Source organism: Microtus oregoni, unplaced genomic scaffold (genome assembly GCF_018167655.1).
Source record: "Microtus oregoni isolate MIOR12 unplaced genomic scaffold, Mior012 000000F_ref0000247, whole genome shotgun sequence".
Taxonomy (NCBI): domain Eukaryota; kingdom Metazoa; phylum Chordata; class Mammalia; order Rodentia; family Cricetidae; genus Microtus; species Microtus oregoni.
The window spans coordinates 60247734-60270843 of record NW_024543059.1 but is presented as its reverse complement, the minus strand read 5'-3'; the positions used below and the strand labels follow the sequence as shown (position 1 = coordinate 60270843).

The 23110-nt window shown below is 46.7% G+C and overlaps 1 protein-coding gene across 1 annotated transcript in view; it reads left to right on the top strand.

Moving 5' to 3' along the window:
* The first annotated feature begins 570 nt into the window (after positions 1 to 570).
* The window catches only part of Lpar3 (lysophosphatidic acid receptor 3), a 62928-nt gene continuing 40388 nt past the window's right edge, over positions 571 to 23110 (top strand). The window contains exons 1-2 of the mRNA XM_041655353.1: positions 571 to 722; positions 19506 to 20262. Coding sequence (XP_041511287.1) covers positions 19527 to 20262 — 736 coding nt within the window. The 5' untranslated portion in view covers positions 571 to 722; positions 19506 to 19526. The remainder of the gene's footprint in view (positions 723 to 19505; positions 20263 to 23110) is intronic.

Here is a 23110-nt window from a genome sequence, read left to right as displayed (position 1 = left end):
GTGCTATTCACTGCAGGAGGCCATAAAGACTCCCACGAGAAGCTCAGATAGGCATTGTTTCCTGTTGTAACACAAAGGCAAATGTTCTTCGCCTCTGGCATTGACTGCACTCTAGGGTGACTTTGGGGTTCAGGCTTTAGGGTATCAGGTCTGATCCTGGCAGAGAGCCTGCCTCCCACGGGTGGTGGCCTTATGTTATGCTTCCCAGCAGCCACCTCAAACAGGTAGGTATCTTTACTCAGAGATGAGAGAGCGTTTCAGTTCCGGGATCGCTCTGAGGTAAGGCTCTCTTTGGAGGGCTCCTAGTTGCTACTGGCCCTTTAGGAAGCCTTAGACGGCTTCTCCAAGCGGGCCGCGCCCATGGGCGCTAGGTCCCTAGCCAAGCTTCTGCAGATGCCTCCCGGGGCCGCCCGAGCTCTCTGCGGCGTAGATCCGAGCCTGGCCGGCGGGGGGCGCTCTCCCGTGGGAACTTGCAGAGGCACCGAGTCGGGCGGGACCTGGCCGCCCCGCCACCTCCACCCCCTGGACTGGCAAAGTTGCCCGGGACTCCAGGAGCGTCGCTGCGGACGCTGGAGAGCAGGCGCTCATCTCCGCCTGCCCTGCGTCCTCCGCCGCTGACTGGCCGGAGCCCGGTCGCCCCGTCGCTCCGAGGTCCCCAGAGGGCATGCGGCAGCCGCCGAACACTCGGCTCCCGGGCTCGGCGGCGCGGGCGAGCGAGAGCGGTGAGTGCGGTGCGCGGAGAGGGATGGGAGTTCCCGGCAGGGACTTTTTCGGGCTTCTCTGGTTTCTTGTCCTCTCCAAACTCCCGGGACGGAACTTTCCTCCCCTATGTGTGGCGTACCTTGCCCTTGCCCGCCAAGAGCAAAAATCATTGCTGATGCAAAAGCCCGGTTGCATCGGCCTTGGCTGCTGGGCTGGTGGGCAGGGTGCAGGGACTCCCAGCTCCATCACGCTGCGCTGTGCAGGGGCGCTTCTTTCCAAACTCCGTAGAGTCTGGTGATGGGAAACGAGTTCTCCCCGGGAGTCCTGGGAGGTGACATTTCCACCTTGCAGTTTCACTGGTGTGGTGCTCTCACTGTTGGTAAAAGCCGAGGGGTATCTTCTGAAGGTTTGGAAAAGTTGCTCTGACCAGCTCTGATCAGTTGTGAGGGATGAGCCAAAGGACTCCGGGATCCCCCTCACCACGGGGGACAAAAGTGCTTTGTTTTTGTAGCAGTTTCTTCATTGCCTTCTCTGCGCAAGTTGCTGCTATCAGAAATCGCTTAGAATGTCCTCAGGCTTGTGATTTGAGGACTGAGTGAATATTGCAAACAGTTGAGTCTTATTAACATGGTCGTGGAAACGGCCCTCCAAAGCACTTAGAGGTCAGTTTGTAAATGGAATGATTTTTCCAAAATGCCCCCCTCATAATTTGCTCCTGTCACTGAATCGGTTTTGCCCTGCCTAAACCTCAGTCTCCGAATGTCAATCAGCAGTCAAAGACTCAACTTTTCAGGCTTCCTCCTTGCAGTTTCTAAGACTGAGAATAAAGTAAACGTCGGCCCTAGCCAAACTCGCCTTTGCAAGCAGGTGAACGTTAGGTACCTCCCAGCCTCCCCTTAATGCAGAGCACCTGAACTGCTAGAGAGAGTTCTTGGGATTACTCTCTACCAATAGTTGTCGATCCTGCTCACAGAGGTTTGGGTTCGAACCAGTGGGATGGTTTCAGTGAGCGAGGGAACCAGGGACTAGAGCTCCTCTCCCTGCCCCCCCCCCCCCCCCAGGAATGATGCAGTCAGATCAGGCTTGGCTCAGTTAACACTGCTTGCTTAAGCAAATGGGGCCTTTCTAATACATCCAGCCAGCAAATGCGGCCAGTTAGGTGGGTCTTATGCAGGGAGACCCTGTGACCATGGGGACAGTCCTGCGTACTACCATATAATCAGTGAAACAGATTGTTTAGGAAAACTTTTTCCTATTGATATTTCTTTTTTTCTTCTTTGGCATTCCAAACCTTGATGCTTTCTTTGATCTGGTGACAAATAATACTCTTCTAAATTTTTACCAAATGCATTCAACAATTGCAAGTCTTTATATCAGGTCAGGTCTATTTGGGTCTGGCTGTTTTATAAGTTGTTTAATAGAACCTATTTGTACATGTTCTCATGAATGAAAACATTAAAATATGAAATGATTTTTTTAATGTAGCTTCATCTGAACTTGAGATGCTACAGTGTTCTCTCTCTCTCTCTCTCTTCTCTCTCTTCTCTCTCTTCTCTCTCTCTCTTTCTCTCTGTCTCTCTTAAAACACACAGCACAGAAGGTATGCACACATAGTACAAGAGCCAGGTAGCAAATAAAGCTAATTCTCTGAAAGTTGAGTATTCACACCTAAGGGTGGGCTCCTTCTTCCCTAAGCTTCCCAGCTTCCTCCTGAGGACTAGCAGCCTACTATGACTTAACTTAAGCCAGTCTCTTATTTCTTTGGGCTGGGGCAAAGGGAAATCACTATAACTCAAGTATGGATTGCTCTTAACTCAAATGACCCATTGGCCACTCTCCTTAGCCATTAGTTCAAATGCTTTCTGGCTTGTGATTATACCCAACAAAGTGGTTAAGACTGATTGTAAGCTTCTAAATGCCCAGGCCAGGCTCAGGGCATTATTAATGTGGCATAAAGGGAGGACCAGACTTCCCAGTCAGCCCAGCCTTTGTTCTAGCCTGCTTTGTGACCGTGGGCACATTGTTTTACTTCCCTGGGCCTTAATTTGCTCATCTGTAAAACTGAAGATTACATTCAACTCCCAAGATTAAAAGAGAAGACAGGAGGGTCCCTGGAATACAGGAAGTACCAAAATGGTGCTTGGCCTTCCTCTGCTAAACATAAGTCTTGACATTGATGTAAACCTGGCCACAGCGGTCCATTGTCCCAGGGAGAGTGTACAGAGATTCCAACCGCAGGTGACTTAGGGCACACTACTCTCCTGCTGCCCCAGTCCTGGACATGGACCTTGGGCTGGTTTCTGTTTTAACTGCTGTGACCAAGTCTTGACACAAAGCTACTTAACGGAGGAAAGAGTTACATTGTTTCAGGATTTGAAGGCACAGCCGGATATGGTGGTAAGATCGGGAGCAGGGGCTGCTTGTTCACATCTGCCAGAATCAGGGCACAGAGAGGGAACAGGAAACATGCCTATTAACCTCAAGGGCCCTCCCTCAGACACATTCTTCCTCCAGCTAGGCCTCCGCACAGCAACCCCCAAAATCAGTACCTGTGGGTAACTTGTCACATCCACAACAGGCCTCGCCGCTATCTGTCTAGCAATCTTTAAAGGCAGGGATCCTTCTCGTCTCTGGTCCTGATGCTGTGTGGGCCTTCTCGTCTCTGGTCCTGATGCTGTGTGGGCCTTCTCGTCTCTGGTCCTGAAGATGTGTGGGCCTTCTCGTCTCTGGTCCTGATGCTGTGTGGGCCTTCTCGTCTCTGGTCCTGATGCTGTGTGGGCCTTCTCCTCTCTGGTCCTGAAGATGTGTGGGCCTTCTCCTCTCTGGTCCTCATGATTTGTGGTCCTTTTCCTCTCTGGTCCTGATGATGAGTCATCCTCATCCTGGATTTTATGTGTAGGTGAAAATGTTTGGTTCTGTCATGGGTGTGAGAGGAGGTGGTGAAGACAGGGGATTGTCTCCATAATCGCTTAAAGCAGTGGTTCTCAACCTGGGGGTCGAATGACCCCTTCACAAGGGTTGCCTAAGACCACCAGAAAATATAGATATTTACATTATGGTTCATAAAAGTGTCAAAATTATGATTATGAAGTAGCAATGAAAATAATCTTATGGTTGGGGTCACCGCAACATGAGAACTGAACTGTATTAAGGGGTCACAGGGAGGCTTGAGAACCACGGGTCTAGAGTGTGTGCTTTGTAAGTAATGGGCTAGAGGCATTCGGAGTATGAGAGTCTAGGTTCTTACCATAGCCCCATCTCTGGGATCTGCAGCCCTGTATATGTTCCTTGCCATGTTTAGTTAGCTTGATAATTTATATGGTGGGGATTGTAATTCCTTTCCCACCTACCTGCATGGGTTAGCAATAGGTCCTGTGAAGTTCTATTATGAGCATTGTACTCGGGGCTGGAGGGGGGGGTGTTCTAACAGTAGGAGCTGAAAAGGCAGGGCATCCAGATGTGGACATCCTGGGCATCCAGATGTGCACCATCCCGCACAGATTCACTCATCACTGGTTAAAGGAGTGTCAGGATTTCCACGTGGGTGTCTTGAGGACCAAGTGGACATCATCGCCCTCTCTCTGTAGGCCTCTCTCCTGTTCTTTGAGGTCATACTAGACTCCAGGGAGGACATTGTAAGCAGGGCTTAAGAAGCTGCTCTTTGAGGAATAGGAAGTTAATCTCTGAACCAAGATTACTGAACAGCATGCAAGGCACAGAGCAAAGTTCCAAGCTTTCAAGTTAAAACTCGTCTCTCACCTCAGTTCTCAGTGTATAAAACCCAAGAGCTAACTACCCTCTTAAAACCAGGAAGAGAGCAGGGACAGCAGCTGTTAGTCATGCTAGACATGGCCCTGGACCCTACACCATCCGCCCTGAGCTACGGCGTCCTATGACCTGAGTTTTTAAGGCTCACTCTGCAAAGTGGCAGCATGACAACATGACCCCTTGGCAGTTTGTGTCTTTCAGTCTGAAAGACCTCCGTTACTCACCACCTAAGCAGAAGCCAAAAGAGTAGCTGCACCTGAGCGAAAGGTCCCAAGGTCCTGGGTTGTAGCCACCTCCTCAGCTTGGTCCTCCAGGCCTCGATTCCCTTATTCCCCCACCCCCTCCTGGTTTAGCTGTGTAACCCTTACCCCCTAACTTGTCCCGTTTGCTTTGAGCTTTCAACTCCACTTCTTCCCATGACCCCTGATGTCATCTTATTCTCATAAACCCCGGGCTCCTTTCGTCAGATGTGACAGGCTTTGTTTCCCACCAGGACAGCCATCAGCCTCATCCCTCCTAAGATCGCTAATCAGGTCCCCTGTTGCTCATCGTGTGTTTGTGTTATTCCTGGGACACTAGGCTGAGGGGGAGGGAGGGTCTTCCAGTCTTGACTTTGACTCAGCAATGTGCTGACTTGCACAGTTATAAAGGGATGGCTTGGCCAGTGGCAGGGCTGGGTCAGAGGTCAAACAGCCCTGAATAAGCATGCAGATTTGCCCAAAGACTTCTCAAGGAAAAATATGCAGTCTTAGCAGAAGCAGTGATCACATTTTATGAATGAAACTTTAAGGCAATCCCGTGTCCTCCTTTTGAAACTCAAGTCTTGACTACCAGCCAAAATATTGCAGAATAAAACTCCATTCTCAGTTTCTCACAGCAAGGGTGCATGCAAACATCCCATCCTGTCTCTGGGCTAGAAACCTTGATCACCTTGTCGTTCTAGTATCTGCCAGGCTGCCCCACCTTAAATCACCGTATATATATATATATATTTTTTTTTTTTGGTTTTTCGAGACAGGGTTTCTCTGTAGCTTTGGTTCCGGTCCCGGAACTAGCTCTTGTAGACCAGGCTGGCCTCGAACTCCCAGAGATCCGCCTGCCTCTACCTCCAGAGTGCTGGGATTAAAGGCGTGCGCCACCACCGCCCGGCAAATCGCCGTATTTTTATTTTTGAGTTTGGTTTTGTTTGTGGGGAAGGATTCTGTACTATGATGATGGGCTGTTCCTCACTGAACCTCCACCGTGAGAGCTGACGTGCACTGATGACTTCTGCAGGAGTCACCCGTGTCTGTGAAGGTTGCCAGGGGACACGTGTTGTTTTCATACTTCTCCGTGGGAAGTAAACACACACACATCACACACACACACACACACACACTTCTCAGTGTTAGACCTTGCACTATAAAATGACAGTTCTAATGCTGCACCCAGGGAGATTCTTTTCTCTTCCCTCTGTATATGGGGTGCAAGGCTTCTCTGGAAACTGGAGAATCAATTTCTGCTATCACAAGTATTTCTTCTTTTTGCTCTGTTCGTCCCCTTTCCTGTTCCTACAATTCTGAATCTCTGCACCAGCTTCAGATTCTTCCATCCAGTTCATCGCTCCATGGCCTGTGTGCATTGTGATGCTGCATCCCCCTTCACTGCCAATGTCTCTAAATTCCTCCACGTTTCTCTGGGAGGAGGAATGAACCATCCCTTGCTGGACCCTGCCACTCTGTATCACAAGCTTTCTAAGGTAATTGTATAGCCTTATGAATGACTTTGGATTTCTTTCTCACTCCCTCTCTCCCACTTTCCTGTTCATCCTGGACAGTGGGAAGCTTGAACGGGGCAGGGGGGAGAATTGGTGAGTGGGTGGTCTCTTGGAGTCCAGTGGAATCTGCACACCACCTACACACAGATCTACAAATGCAGATCCCAGGACTAACCAGGAAGAAAGTTAAAGAAACCAGAAAGTTACATTCCCAACGGCTGTCCACAGATCTGTCCCCAGGTTGTCCCCAGTTCTGTCCCCATTCACGTCTGCCTTGGTTTGGCCTCCTCAGATAATGGAAGTCTCCAGCCTCGGAAAAGTTAATCATTTGTTCGACAGGACAGATGCAGACTGAGCTGCTTCTCTTCTGAGTATGCTAGAAAGCAGGGAAGCTAATTACTGTTGTTTTCTACAATGTGTTCTATTTGATTTTGACATTTCCGCTTTGTCACAGGAGCTTTTTATCCCAATCAACCTTAGCCAACAATTTGAAGGAGAGATGCATTTATATGTCATTGGTATTTTTAATCACAGCCAGATCATATTTCTTAGGGAAATCAGTAAAAGCCCATGGAAGGCAATATCCTGATTATAGAGATCAAGTCTGTGTGTTCCTTTTCTCATCTGAGCAGAAAATTGGCTAAAAGAAGAGACTTTGAGGGTTAGCAGAGTGAAAAGAGCCTCGGGCCAGAAAGTGGGGATCTGGTCAGGGTGAATTAGCACCCCACTTGTAGTCAGTTCACTCTGCCATCTCCCCATGTGACCAGATGTGAAAAAATGGGAAGTCACTGAGAACTGGGCAATATGTTCTGATATTCCAATGCCGTGACAGAATGGGTCAGCAAACGCTTGGCTTCTGTGTCTCGATAACGCAAAAGTACCTGGAAAGTGTCACAGGTTGAAAGGCCTTTGATATGCCCCACCCACCATGTACCATCTCACCGTGACACACGGTACTCTAGATTTTAAAGATAAATGGAAGCCGTGGGAACTACCTGGTGTTGGGAGAGGCCATCACACTACATAGTCTAGGGGAAAAAAAAATTCAAAATTCAGAGTTTGAAATATTTTCTATGGAAGGGGCATCATCATAAAACAAAAGTAAATCCTAAATTGGCTCCCTGTAAGTTTGTCTGCAGACAAAAGGCTAAACCTCAGAGTTTCAGGCTGCTGGTTACAGAGTTCCCTCTCTAGGAGCCACCTAGAACTCTGTGGTGGGGAAAAAGTATCAACTAACTGGCCTCTGAAGGAAGTGGAGAGGAGAGAAGACCTGGGCTTAGTGGTTGCTCCAATGGCGGGCCCATCAGGAAGCTGATTCCTTTTTTTCCCCTCCCTCTTGGACCCACCCCTCACCCCTACAGCCAGCCTAATGACCACTCCACTCTCTGAGTTTTCTAGACTTAGAAGGGAACCAGGACTTTGCATACTGTGGCTTCACTTTGTCCCCACAGCCTCTGCTCCATTTGTCTCCCTCTGGTAACCAAAGAAACTGAGCAGCAAGAGGTTCTGTAGCCTTGCACAGGTCCCGCTGATGACAGCAGTAATCAAAGCAGCAGTGTTTGAAATGCTCTAAACACATCCACTCTCCCAGTAATCTTAGGAGGGAGGTTTTCGTACCATCTCCATTTTTCAGATGGGTTGATTAAGGCACGAAGAAACTGGGTGATTTTCTAATTGATAAGAGGCTGAATAGTTCCACAGGTCATACTCATTGGCAATGTGGATAGTTCCTATGTCAAAGAGATGACCTTTTCCCACTTTATATTCTCATCACACTCTCAAAATCAACTGTTTATACATGTGCTTATTTCTAGACTCCCTTTTCTGGTCCATTGGTCTATACAGTTGTATTTTGGCAGTACCATATCATTTTAGTTATTGTAGCTTTGTAGTATGGTTTGAAATCAGAAAGATTTCTTAGACATTTAACAATTTCATGAGATCCAGGTTTGTTTGTTTTTTTCCTTGCATTGGATCTGTAGATCACTTTGAGTAGTCTGGAATGTTCTAGCAATTTTAAGTCTCTGATGTATGAATGTGAGGTTCCCCCCCCCAATTTAATGGTTTCTTTAATTTTTGTTATCAGTGTTCTGTAGTCTTCTGTGTACGAGTCTTTTGTGTCCTTGGTTGAGCCTATGACTTGGTTAGTGTTTTGCTCTGTTTTGATGATATTATAAACGTAGTTGCTTTCTTAATTTCTATTGTGGATTGCTCATTGTGAGTGCACAGACATAGAATTGGCTTTGTGTGTTTGACTTCTGTTTTGCAGCCCGACAGAATTATTTTATTCGTGCTGAGACTCTTTGAATCAGGAGTGTTCTCCACACAAAAGAGCATATCGTCTGTGAACAAAGGCAGTTTTACTTCCTCCTTTCCGATCTCGATGCTTCCGTGGCTTTGTCTTGTCTGATTGCTCTGGGGTTCTGAACAGAGGTGCTGAGGCAGCACAGTGTGTTCTGATCCAGAGGAGAGGTTTTAGTTCCTCCCACAAAGTGTGGTGCCCTCTCATCACAAGTCAGCATAGGTCTCATCAGCCGGCTTCAGACCCTGGATGTGAGTCCCGTATCCTTTGTGCCTTGTTCCTCTCTTCCTGCTGTGTTGGGGCCGTGGAAGAGTGGAGCCCCAACTCTGTGGCCCTAAGCCTGCACTCGGGCAGGGCCATGTCTTCCCTGGATTATGGCCATTTTAGCATAGTTACAGGATGACTTTCTCATAATTCCTCCTTAAATCAAAGCGTTAGATCACAGATCATTAAAATCCCAGAATTGCAGTTCTGTATTGCACTGAACTTTCAGGAGGTTTGCAAGCCCTGATCTTCTTGGGGGTGTACTTTTGTGCTGCATTTTGTAAGCAGTGATTTGATTCAGTCCTGCTAATAACCTGCATGGTTTTAAATATGATGTCAAACTTAGAGAAGAAGGAAGGGACAGTGGCCTACCAGTAGGTGTTGGTTGGACAGAGCCATTTCTGGAGGGAGGATGCCACCTCTGATGAAGATTCAGTAGGTGGCCTTCACCATCCTACCCTGACGCGTTATGTAGGATGTATCACTGGCTACCCCGTTTCTAATTTGTTTCTAATACGCTAAAATGCTATTTTCCCTTTCATGTTTTGGCTGATAAACTGCCATACCATGGAGAAGAAGAAATGAGAGAAACTCAATTATAACTCAAAACGCTCAGGGAAAGGTAGCAGTGACGGGTCTGTACATACTGAGCAGGAATTATAAGATCTCCCAGTGAACTGTGAAACTGTGAAGCTAGCTTTCCAGAGTGGAACCGTGATGCTCTGATAGGCCCTCTACAGTGAGTGTTGGGAAACATGGTGCCCACGACAAAGGACAGATATGAGCCTTTTCAGGTCAAGCCATGGCTACCTTGCCCATGCAATTCCTTGTGTTCCTTTTGTTTCTGGTGGATTCCATATGCTAGTTACCACATGAGAATTTCATTCCGGGTCAAGTTCTCAAGCATTCCTATTTTCTGACTCTAGTGCTTACCCCTTCTCTCCCATCCTTCCATCAGTATGAACCTTGAGGTTTTCTGAGATGCAGACATGGGTGGGAGGATGCACCCTGACTTTCATCCCGCTGGAGCACCTAAGAGGCCTTGGGGATAGACCACGAGTACTTCATGAGAATCTGGCTCCTTGAGGTGGGAAGAAGCTGTTCTGATGCTCTGAGGCCCTCGGTTTCTAGACAGTTTCTATTCCTTTCTGCTTTTGCTCACAAGCAGACACTTCTTCCCTGAGATGGTCTTCCTCTATCAGTGTGTTACTAAAAGCCACAAGAAGTCAGTACTCCCTCAAGCTCTGGTTCTTTCTAACCCTCATCTGGAGCCACAGGCAAGGATGTCTCAAGTGCAGTGATTTCAATAAAACAGAGGTTCATCTTTCTGTCTTGTTCAAGGCCATTCAGAACCGCTGTGCGCTGTGCGTTTGGACTCAAGGCGGCCTTTCTTCTTGTTTATGTGCCATTCCCTGGGACATTGCGTTTGAAACATTTCAAATCTGCTTGCCAAAAGGAAGTAACATACTTGCCTGGCATTTCCAAGGCACTGGGTTCCGGCACCAAATAAATTAAAAAGAGTAAAGGAGAGAAAGCATTTCTGCTGAAGACCGGTGTACTTTCCGAGACTCTTCCGCTCTTCCTGCAGTTTTATGTTGGCAATGTCAAATTGCTGTAACCATTTTAAAGTATTTATTCTTAACTTCTGTATGTATTTCCTCTCTAATGGATGCTAGCCCATGGCTGTATTCATGGCTGCCCCAGGACATTTTTCTTGTTTCTGTGTTCAGTGTGGGCCCCGGTGAGGGAGACCATAAGGGAATAAGAGGGGGTCTGAATCTAGAAACTAAAAGCCATGTTAGGAGAATCAGCACTTGGGGCTGCAGAGATGATGCACTCAGCAAAGGAGCTCGCCTTGCAAGTGTGAGGATGTGTGTTCTGCCTCAAGACTCCACAGGAAAGTGTTGTACATAGGGGCATGCCCTTGAGATCCCAGAGCTGGCTCAGCACCAGGGAGGCAGACGCCAGGGACCCTTGGGACTCATTGTCCGCCTTCCCAGCTTTATTGGTAAGCTCCAGACCAATAAGAGAGCTTCCCTTAAGGGAAGTAGATGGTGTTTCTGAGGATGACTCTTGAGGTTGCCCATTGGCCTCCGTGTGTGTGTGTGTGTGTGTGTGTGTGTGTGTGCACAGCAAAGTGGTAATAACATTCAAAGGAGCAATTGGCAGGGAATTGAGTCATAGGAATTCACAAGAAGTGATAGGAGACTTCTGACTCAGAAACAGCAAGGGGGTAGTTAACACTCCCAACCCAGGCACCAGCCAAGAGGAAGGAGAAGACAAGGCTCTCCCATGAGAGGGCTACTGGTAGTAGCCGAACCAGTACCCCCACATCAACCTGGAAAGAGGGTATCAAGAAATCAACATGGCCTCCTCCCTCCTATCTCCTACTGTCCAGACAGTGCCTTATTGCCAGACCAGCACGACTTGGGGACAAGAGGCAAGCAGGATGTGGGACAGGGGCTTCCCCATCAGGGATGAGTTCACTTCCTGGCCCATCTCTGGAATCTCTGAAGGATCAGTCAAAAACGTTCCCCACTGCAGGGCATGGGTCTGGCATGTTCCTTCCTGTGCAGAGACTGAGGTTGAACTCAGGTGACAAGTGCTGCAGACATAAGGGGGAATCACGGCCAACCACCAGGGACCTTACGCTGGGTACTGTGGGAAATGGTTTAGGACAAGCCCTGTGGAGTAAGGGACTCTAGACAGCCCTTCTGGGGACTAGAGACAGGCCACAGGAGGGCACATGATACACAGATAGACAACAACAAAAAAGTTTGGACCACAAACTTTCCTGTTGCAGATTTTACACGATGAAGAAATATAATTGTCCTCTCAAGTGTTTAAGTGTTTAAGGCAACACCGTGAAACTTTTCAGAAATCTTTTATAGACAAAATTTTGGTCAATAAATGTATTTTCTTTCATATGACTATCTACACTTTTCATTTTTGTATTCTCGTTCCTTGAACAGTGAAGCTACTGAAATGTGATCGCATGGTGATTTAAGGATTACCATAGGAGTTACACATAAACGACACTAATTTTAAACATCTGATTAGCATGTTTAATGAGGGTCAAAGGTCAAAACATATCTCCCTCTGCGACCTTGATGAATTGGGCCTGGATTACAGTTCTATAACGAAGTAAACACAATTAAAGATTTACTTTACATCTGCATAAACGAAGTCAGGGAATCTGTTGATCACATAAAATCTGTGTGTTATTCTCTTTCTCCTGTGTTTCCACTGCTGCCTTCCTGTTTAATCAAGGGGCTTAAGACAGTCCCCAGCCATCAGGAACATCCGGGAAACAATACTTTGATTACAGCTGTTTATTAAACAAGTCTGAGGGTAGAAGCTGTGGTATAGACCACACGCTGGAAGTCCACCCACTCCCCAGGGAGCGATGGCGGGAGGTGACCTGGCTGCATGTCTCATGCTGCCTTCCTTGCCTCAAAGGCTCTCTCTGCAATCTACTCTGTCACATAGCCTAAATGTTTATTCTGCTAAGCTGGGCACGCAGTTTGTCCTGAATGCCACCATCTCCCAGTTAGTGGTGATGTGGCAAGGTCAATTTCTGGGGGAGGGCAGGAGTTGGGGAACACATGCGAAGACCACAGGATAAATTCCAGCATCATCCTTAGGAACGTTCTCTACCTCTTTGGGGAGACACGGTCTTTTGTTAGCCTGGCGCTAACCCATGAAGCCAGGCTGGGTAGCCAGTGAGTACCAGGGACCTTTGGCTCCTCCTCCAGCACTGGGATTACAAGCACGGACCACTACACCTGACATTTTTATTAATACATGAGTTCTGGGAATTAAGCTCTATGTTTGCAAGTTCTCTACTGAGTCATTCCCCTTAGCTCCAGTTTCTCATTTTATTGGGGATTTTCCCAGTCACACCAAGTGAGCATTTGCTGGTCCTCTGCGTGGCCCCTTCCTGGGAACCTTACTGCCTGTGCAGAAGACGGTGGGGGTGGGTAACTGCTGGTGAGGGACACGGGCTTTGCTTCAGAATCATTCTAGGCATCCCAGTTGAAGATTCATTCTTAATAACAGAGGTGAGGGTTCAGCTTTCTGGAGAGAAAAGATGGAATGTCTATAGCGAGGCCAGCATCCCGGAAGTAAACACACACCAGCTCTATCTCTGATTATCCCTGGCATCAACTGTCCCATTCCCAACAAGATCAGCTATGTGGAACCTGTAGCAAATCGCTTCTTCCCTGTTTATTTTGCGCTGGCGAGGGTAAAGCAGATGCTTTCAGTTTATTTTGAAGTTACTGTAAATACAATGGGGTTGGTAACCTACCCCTCGTTTCTAATTTACAAGATGCTTAAGTATAGCACAACTTTAGATTTGCAGAAAAGTGGAGCGCACAGTAAACTTCCTTGTTCATGTCCCGCTACACACTAGCTGCCCTTGTTAAATCCTAAATCCTCGCAGTCCACTTGTTATAGTTAGTGAACTGACACGGATATATTGTTACTACTGAAATGCTTGTTTCTGCCAGCTCTCCTCAACCCTTAGGATGTACATTCTATCCAGTAGCTAAGCTTCTTACCCGTGACTTTGGTACAGTGTTTTCTCTGGTTGGGATTTTTCCGCTGATTTTTTTTTAAATTATTGTTGTTGTTGTTGCTGTTGTTGTGTGTGTGTGTTTTTAACATGGTTAGCAAAATGTGGGGTTGCTTCAGGAGATCACAGAGTAAACTGTTATTTCTAACACATGGTTTCAGGAGTTAGACAATCAACAGGGCTTCAGCCTGCTGACATTGAATTTGATCATCTGATTGAAGTAATATCAGCTGAAAAGTCACGACTTTCTCCATGTCCGTGTCTGCATTTGGACCGGAAGCCTTTGAAAGGAGGTTACCAGGTAGCACCTCAACGACTGGAAGTCGAGCTTCCCTTCCTAACAGGGGACTCTCTGTGTGATTTCTTAGGAATTTGTCTGCTGGGGAGATCCTTCTCTTTGTTACAACTGACTATTTTATTCAGGACCTAGCCCCGACCGAGTATGCATGGAGTATGTTGGACTGTAATTCCACCTGACTTTGTGTTGTGACTTGGATTGGTCCAGCTTTGATCACTGGCTCTTTCTCTTTTGAAGTTACGTTCCAAGAGGACCCTCCTTTCTGAGGTCTGCCCTCACAGGGCGCCTCTGTGGTGGGATTGCCCCTCAGACCACCCGGACTGTCTGCTCTGACAAAACCCCAGTCAAGGGCAGCAGACACTATCCCCACACCTCTGCCAGCAGGATGTGGTGCCAAGTTACGCCAGGGAAATGAATGAGTTGTGAAACTCAAATTAGAGAGCACAGATACAGGGGACAAAAGTGGGAAGGGTCAGCGTGGTTAGGTTAGAGCCATGAGGCACGGGTGTCTTCGGGTTCTTCACTCGGGTCTGTATTTAATAAGCGTCTACGGAGGCCATGTGTTTGGCGTTCTTCCAGGGCCCAGGGGTGTGTCATAGCACCGTGAAATGTGTGCCTTCCTAAATGCGCCTTCTCGCTGGAGAGAGCACCCAGACCCTGAACTAGATGGTCAGATTGGGAGAAAGGCTGCTAACCACAGCGCCGGCTTAGTGGTCTGAGTGAAGCACTTTGGCTGTTTCCCCTTAGAGAGCCATGAGGAAGAGGGGCATGATGAAGAGATGTCTGCACAGGAATGGGGTAGAGGAATAACCCCTGGGAGTGTGTAGGGGAAGAGGTGGTTGTAGAGATGGGATAGGAGGTGCGGAGGCTTAGATGGCACTGGCTAAAGAGAATTTTAGGAAGTATAGCTGTGTTTAAATCGTTCTTGCTGTCCCGATTTGCCATTAACATGAATTATTGAATTTAGTGACCAAACATGCTGACCTATGCAGGCCTTCCTAGGTCAGCAACTTAACTGCGACTCAGCTCCCACCTAGTAAGATTCTATCTGGCAGGGAATTGTTCTGTTTGTGTACCATAGGAAGAGAAAACACAGACAGCACCACCTCACCTCTCTTCTCTGCACCGTTTCCTTCTGGAAGGGGGCACGTTACTGCACAGCCGGGCAACAACTTGTCTCCAAAGACATTGCTCGAAATAAAAGCTGTGTGAGTGGTTTTCTGATGGCTTCATTTTCATAATTGTTTCCACATTCCAAGTTGCCTGATTGTCTTTCTCTCTTCAGAGAAGCAGGCTGGGGAGGATCTAAATGAGAGCCTCGCTCCTGAAGTTTTCATTTGGATTCCACATATAGAATTTCCAAACCACCATTTTCTGAAGTCTGACATTACTGGAGTTCGAAGTTGCGGTCATCCCTCCAAAGTTTAGTGTCTCCCGTGTCTGGGTCAGAACTGCTAAACCCACTAAAACCTTCAGTAGAAAAACAAACATCAGCTGAGATGTGGCAGAAACAAGAGGCAGCCAGCATCGTCAGTGTGACTGCATTGCGCCCCATGTGCTGTAAAAACCGAACATGTATTTTCAGGAAAAGAAAAGATCCTTTTTACCCCACCTCAGGCCATTTCAAAAGAAGGCTGTTTAGAGTGTCCATCTGTGTTTTATTCTCTGGGGACAATCTTTGAATGTGATTTGATGAAATCAATTCTTTTCTAGTAATGTGGCTATCACCAAGCATATAACGAGAATCCACAGGTCTGCCTGGTGTTGCCTTTGCCTAAGGAAGCACAGTGTAGCCTGGGTCTGTGGTACAGCCCCGCGCATTGAGTCAACTGCCTCTCTGCCTTGTGATAGTCGCAGGCACTTGCGTTTCCTCTTCTGCAAAATGGCTGCGCATCATGGTTGGGAAGATGAAATGAAGCGATCCATGTAAAATGCTTAGTCAGGCACTTGGCCCGGGGTGCACACTTAATATTAGTAATTAAATCAGACTAGAGAGGAGATATTAACTCTCTGAGGACATGAGGTTAATAAGTGATGAAACCCAGTGTCTGTTGTGTAAGCCAGCAAAGCTGCTTAACTCCGGACTTTTCATTTGAGGGGAGTGGGGCATGGCAGAGGACAAAGATCACCAAAGATCACTCGTTCATTTACCAGATCCACCACTCTCGGGATGAGGATGAGAGACAGGTCCCTGCTCCGCTGGAGGCCAGGGTTTCTGCATCAACATGGAAGAGAAGCCAGGCATTGACTGGGCTACAGGGTATCTGTGTAAGTGCAGAAACAAAGTGATGGCAAGTTAAACTAAGGTCAGTGGTATCTTGCAGAGAACACTTTAGGCTAGGTGTGAAATGACTTAATAATTTTTTTTGAAATCAGAGAATTATGTGGTAAGGGCTGAGAGAGATCAAGAAATGCAGCCTTTGTCGTTAGTTATAAAACTGGCTAGGATTTTTGGTGATTTCCAGCTTAGAAAGTACAATAACATATGGTCGGTCTACCCTGGGAACCATCAGTATGCTTGGCAGCAAATTCAGAAGACAGGGTGAGGTGGCAGGAAGTCTCATGGGCAAATTAATGAAGGTTGCGTCCAGCTGCATCAGCTGTCAGTATGGAAAGTCTTAGGGGGATGATAAAGTTTTTAGGCAAACATCACATTGAGCAAGGTAACCCAGATGTAGAAAGTCAAATATCTTATGTACTCACTTATAAGTAGTGGCTTTTAGACATAAAACAAAGAAAACCAACATACAATTCACAATCTCAGAAAACTAAGACAACAAAAAGGACCCCAAGAGAGACATACATGGATGTAATCTACATGGGAAGTAGAAAAAAAGACAAGATCTCCTGAGGAAATTGGGAGCATGGGGACCATGGGAGAGGGCAGAAGGGGAGAGGAGAGGAAGGGAGAAAAGAGAGAAAAATATATAGCTCAATAAAAACAATAAAATAAAAGAAAAAAATCACCTAATCTTTGTCCTCCATGGAAAACCCTCAAGTGAGCTGAGCTGGCGAGGGTCAGCTGAGCATACGCAGGTCTCCCAGGCTTTACCTTTGAGCCTTAAGCTGATTTTTCAGAGCGATGGATGTACAATGGAAAGCAGAATGGAGACAGAATTTGTGAACCTGTGTTGTCTTTAAATTCTGGGCAGTGGTGGGGCACACCTTAATCATAGCACTTGGGAGGCAGAGGCAGGCAGATCTGAGTCTGAGGTCAGCCTGGTCTACAGCGTGAGTTCCAGGACAGCCAGGGCTGCACAACTTCATGGCATGATTTGCACTTACTGCTTAATAGTCCATCTCGTGTTTTATTGTTGTTGTTTGTTTGCTTGCTTTAAACTAATTCCCAGAAGGAACTGTGTTCCTCTCGTTCTGTTTCTCACAGTTGTAGAATCTTGTGCAAGGGCAAAGAGGACTACATGATATAAGTTCTGCTAATCATAGTTTTCCCTTGACAGCTCAGCATTTTCAAGACAAAACAACTTCTGCTCTCATAATGATTTTTCAAAAAAAAAAACAGGAATATACAACTTAGTTTTTATGGAAGGAAAGTAGAATTTTAAGATTTTGCAGTACCAATCATGAAGGCCTCACAGAACCTCAGAGTCGACCAAATGTAACAACCCAAACTAAAAATCTTAACATCTCTTTAAAGAATAAGAAACAAACTTCAAAAACATCTGAACTCTAACATTCTACATAATATTTCTAATAAATCACTCAGGAGTAATATTACATTTCAATTAGAAAAATGTCTTTCTTAGCTATCTAGAGTATATTAGCCAAACAAAATATGCAAATCGTTCTTAATTAGTGAAAGGAAACAGTTTAATTGTATCATTAAAACTTCTCATATGGCATTTGGGCCAATTCCTGTGGCTATGGCCAAAGGAACTTGAACTACATGTGTATTCACAGGGTTTATCTCTTGTAGTTCTGGAGCTGGCAAGTCCAAGACCCGAGATTGAGGCCCCATCAGATTCAGCGTCTGGGGAAGGCTGAATCCCTGCTTTAAACATGGAGCTCCGCTGTGGTCTCCTCACATGGTGGAGTGACTAAGGAGAACCCAAGATGATCTTTCCCGGGGTGGAGGTCTGGTGGTGAGGCAGAGTAATACTGCCTCCACAGTGAGGGTCCAGACTGGTTTGGAATGACGCAAGCAGACCATGGTTGTCTCGAATCTTTACATAATTTTAGCATCGTTGAACACTTAATTTTCTCCTTGGGTATTGAAGTGAATTCCACTAATTAATATTTTCTATTAAGCCTTCCTGTGGCGATGGTAGACTTAGACATACAGTCACTTTCAAGGAGTTTGACAGGATCCATCAGAAACCTGACACATTGGTATCCTCTGCCTTATTCTGAAAACCACGAATTATTCCTATAGCTGGCTGTGTATATAAAGATTAATGCTTATAAAAGTCAAACCCTGTAAAGAACCTCAGTGTCCAAATCTAGGAACTAGTTAAAAGTAGGACATATAACAGGATGTTAAAAAGCTGTTAAAATTATAAGATTGGTTTCAGTACATCAAATGAACATTCTATCTCAACAATGACAGAACAATATTTAATTCACTTTAAGATATCTTTCTACAATTGAAATATAAATTGAGAAGCAGACTAAGATAAGTAAGAATAAGTGCTTTATACTACTTAAAATCGCTCTACTCTGGTGTGGTATCAGATTCAGCGTCCACAGGAAGTATTAAAGCTTGGGATTCCTTCTCTATCTTTCCCTGTAACACAGACTTCTTCCCGAAAGGTGGGCAGCTGGACTCTTACGTCTATTAGCCTGTGCTCCAATGAAAAGAAATCCCAGCCTTGTTTTCTTATGAGGAATCGGACAGCCCTTCCAGCCAGAAGTTAGAATCTTGGCTTCAACTCCACTGCTTTTCGAGTTTTATTCTCAGTCTTATATTGAGAGGGACCAGTGTCATCCCCGCAAGCCTGGTGCCACAGTATGGAGTCCCCTTTCACACAAATCCTGAGGACTTGCCTTCACTTAGCATTGGGCTGAATTTCTGCACACAGACACTGGAGGCCAATGGCCTGTAAAGGCCTTATCCTCGATCACCTGTGGGTTGGAGAGTCTCCTGGGAGAGTGACTTGAAGGGGTTGGGATGGAAAACCCAGCACACATAATTACATAGGTGCCATCAGAATGGGTGACTAGGAGGAGGAAGTGAACGAGAGGAGGAGGGGGAGTGTTCAGACCAAAGTCTTCCTCCCTACACCATATGCTTAATAAGTGATGGTAACTGTAGCCCGGAACTAAATGACGCTGTTCGATCAAGACTGGAGGAGTTGGAGGTGTGGAAATTGATCTCTTGGAGAAAGCATCTGGCCCTGACCAAGTAATTCAATACTACTACCTTGGCAAGAGTATGCCTGGCACTATAAGCCTGCTTTTGATTACTGAACAGAACTCATAAATAAGAAATGGCCTGGACACTACCAGCAGGAAACATTCATTGATGATTCGTGCTGTGTTGCTGTTGTCGCTAGTAGAGTGGAAACTGTATGATGGCACATTTGACGTATTGACGCCCTCGCCCATTCCCTTATGAGCCAGCCATGAACAGCTCACCTGTTGTGAGCAGGCAGAGCCTCTGGATGCGGGTGGGAATAAAAGACAACAAAAGGCACTCCCTCCCTGAACTTTCGGCTGATCCTGGGAAGTAATTTGCATGCAAGCAGTGCCCTGTGGTGGGAGGCCAGGAGTGACTGGACTGATACAGGGGCACCCGGAGGAGGAGGGGTGCCATGGTGTCAGCTGGTGGCTTAGCAGGAGGTTTCACCGAGAGTGATGCTTGTCTTCTTTTCGTCCCTTCTAGGATGTGCAGCTCCTCTCCACCATGAATGAGTGTCACTATGACAAACGGATGGAGTTCTTCTACAACAGGAGCAACACGGACACTGTGGACGAGTGGACAGGGACAAGGCTTCTCATCGTCCTGTGTGTCGGGACATTTTTCTGCCTCTTCATATTTTTCTCTAACTCCCTGGTCATTGCAGCCGTGATCACGAACAGGAAGTTCCACTTTCCCTTCTACTACCTGCTGGCTAACTTAGCTGCTGCGGACTTCTTCGCGGGCATCGCCTATGTGTTCCTGATGTTCAACACGGGCCCAGTGTCGAAAACCCTGACTGTCAACCGCTGGTTTCTCCGCCAGGGGCTCCTGGACGCCAGCCTGACCGCCTCTCTGGCCAATCTGCTGGTGATAGCGGTGGAAAGGCACATGTCAATCATGAGGATGCGGGTACACAGCAACTTAACCAAAAAGAGGGTGACCCTGCTCATCCTGCTGGTGTGGGCCATTGCCATCTTCATGGGGGCGGTCCCCACCTTGGGCTGGAATTGCCTCTGCAACATCTCTGCCTGCTCTTCTCTGGCCCCCATTTACAGCAGGAGTTACCTCATTTTCTGGGCCGTGTCAAACCTCCTGGCCTTCTTCATCATGGTGGTGGTATATGTGCGCATTTACATGTACGTCAAGAGGAAAACCAACGTGTTGTCTCCACACATGAGTGGCTCCATGAGCCGCCGAAGGGCTCCCATGAAGCTCATGAAGACGGTGATGACTGTCTTAGGTAAGAGGAGCCAAATGAGCCAGTGTTCCCTCCCATTCAAGCCGCAAACGGCTGCTGAGTGCCCCCTGTGTGCAAGGTACTCCCTGTGTAACCAGAAGGCAGCAGAGTTAAGATGTAAATTCCCACTCACAGAGCTTAAATACAGTGAGAAAGTGCGTGTTCTGATAGGGCAAACAGCACCAGCAGGACCTAGAAGACCATGCTTTCACTAAAAAAATGTTGCAAGGAAGCAGAATAGATGGCACGCAGGTATAACTTGTAGTTTTAAAAGGCATGTGCTTTGGAGCAGAGTTGTGAAGGTAAGGAAGGGACAGCTTGGATATCTGTAACATGTCACCAGACAATGAAGAGGGGCGGTGGGAGGACATGAGGTCAGATAGCCAGCAGACGAGGCGGCCCACTCAGGTTATGGAGGGCTATGCAATTGTAAGGATGTTGGTGTTTCTGAGTGAGGTGACAAGCGACTGGAAGGGTCTGGGCCAGATACTGATGCTTCTGCCCCACTGCTGCCTGAGGATGCTGGTGTGGGATGAGAGCAGAGGTGGAAGCGGTGTAAGTGGGCGTTCTGGGATTTGGGAGCATCCACAGGAGCCAGAGTACAGTTGGAAGTGATGGCCGAATCCTCAATGCGCCTTAAAGATAGAGTTGAGGCGACTTTCCAGGCTTGGAACTAGAAACCTACCAGTTGGGTGACTGAGGCAGGAGGATAACATTGAGTTCAGTCCCAGCCTGAGCAGAGAGTGATGCCCTTTCTTGAAACCGAGCCGTGTAAGAGGAAATGATAAAATTTGTGTTGATGTTGATGACAGGAGCAGGGAGAGGGTGGTGGAGACAAGGAAGACCAAAGAGGAGGTGCTGTGGGGAGCGTCAGGAGGGCGGAGTCGGACAAGCTCAGTTTAAGATCCTTGCAGATATCAGTAGAGCAGAGGTCCTGCGCTCACAGGACAATGCCGGAATCAGGGATTAGAGCTTTTGTTCTGGTCTTGTAGACAGTTGAGAACCTCTACAGGAAGAAATGGTCCTAAAGCCACCTGACCACTCCACCATGAGAGTGGACGTGATGTGGTGGAGAAGAGGATTAGGGGAGGCACCTCCGCAAGGAATGGCCAGGAGGGGTCCCAGAAAGGACCTGAGCAATGCAGGCAGCCTGGAGGGCAAGAGAAGACAGCCAAGGAAAGGGATGGAGGTTCCTTAATCCAAAACACGTAGGAACAGAAGGGTTTCAAACTCCCTGTGCTTTACACTGTAAATGAAAATTATTTCAGATTTTGGAACATCTGTGTTGGGAAACAGTGTATGTGGTGTGTATGGAAGCCACACCACCACCTTGTCTCTAGGACTTGGGGGTCAGCAGACACCAAGCAAGATGGTTCAAACCAAGAGCCTATTTAACAAATGTTTATAGCCAGGTGGTGGCGCACGTCTTTAATTACAGAACTCAGGAGGCAGAGGCAGGCCGACCTCTGTGAGTTCGAGGCCAGTCTGGTCTACAAGAGCTAGTTCCAGGACAGGCTGCAAAGCTACAGAGAAACCCTGTCTCAAAAAACTAAAACATAAAAAAATAAAATTTGTATAGTGCCCAATATACACCAAATATTGCTCTAGCTTTTTTTTTTAAATGAGGATTATCTGATGCTTCAATTATCCTTCCATGACCAGGTAGAGAAACCAAGTATAGGGTTTGAGCAATGTGCCCTAGATCATTTATTTGTTGGTAGCAAACCAAGTCTTGAGAATGTACATACTTGCTGTCAGGGTCTATGATAATTAGTTTTGATTTGTTTAGAGAGAAAAAGAGATTTTGTGTGTGTGTGTGTGTGTGTGTGTGTGTGTGTGTGTGTGTGTAGTCAGAGACTAACCTCAGGTGATATTCCTTAGATGCTTTCTGGTTTTTTTTTAGATATTTATTTATTTATCTATTTATTTTTATTGTTCCTATTGAGCTATATATTTTTCTCCACTCTCCTCCCTTCCTCCACACCCCCTTTCTACCCTCTCCCATGATCCCCACACTTCCAATTTACTCAGGAGATCTTGTCTTTTTCTACTTCCCATGTAAATTAGATCCATGTGTGTTTCTCTTAGGGTCCTCATTATTGCCTAGGTTCTCTGGGGTTGTGAATTGTAGGCTGGCTTTTCTTTGCTTTATGTCTAAAAGTCACTTATGAGTAAGTATATATTGTATTTGTCTTTCTGGATCTGGGCTACCTTACTCAATATAATGTTATCTAGATCCATTCATTTGTCTGTAAAATTTGTACTGTATAATACTCCATTGTATAAATGTACCACATTTTCTCTATCCATTCTTCAATCAAGGGGCATTTAGGTTGTTTCCAGGTTCTGGCTATGACAAATAATGCTGATTTTGTTTTGTGTGACAAATCTTTCACTGGCCTGGTGCTCACCAGTTAGGTTAAGTGACTGACCAACAAGCCTTAGGAATCCAGTTATTTCTGTCTCATGAGCACTAGGGTTATAAATGTATTTCACCATGTCCTACTTTTAACATAAATTCTGTGGCTCAAACTCAAGTCTTCAATCGTGCAAGGCAAGCATTTACCCACAAAACAAACTCCCAAGCCCGACGTGTGTGTGTGTGTATCCAGCCTTCTCCTTGACCACCTCACTGTCCCCTTAGCAGGCTACAAGGACAAGCCTGCATCCATGGTTATCTCCCCCTGGACCTATATGGGTTCTTGATCCTTCCAGTAAAGACTGAAGGTGCCCAATGAGCTGGGCTGCTCCTCCTGCTCAGTTTGTAGCGATAATTATCTGCTTGGCCATGTGTCTTAAGGAATTACTCATCGGCAGGAACCAATACCTTCTCCCTCAGCACATCCTCTGT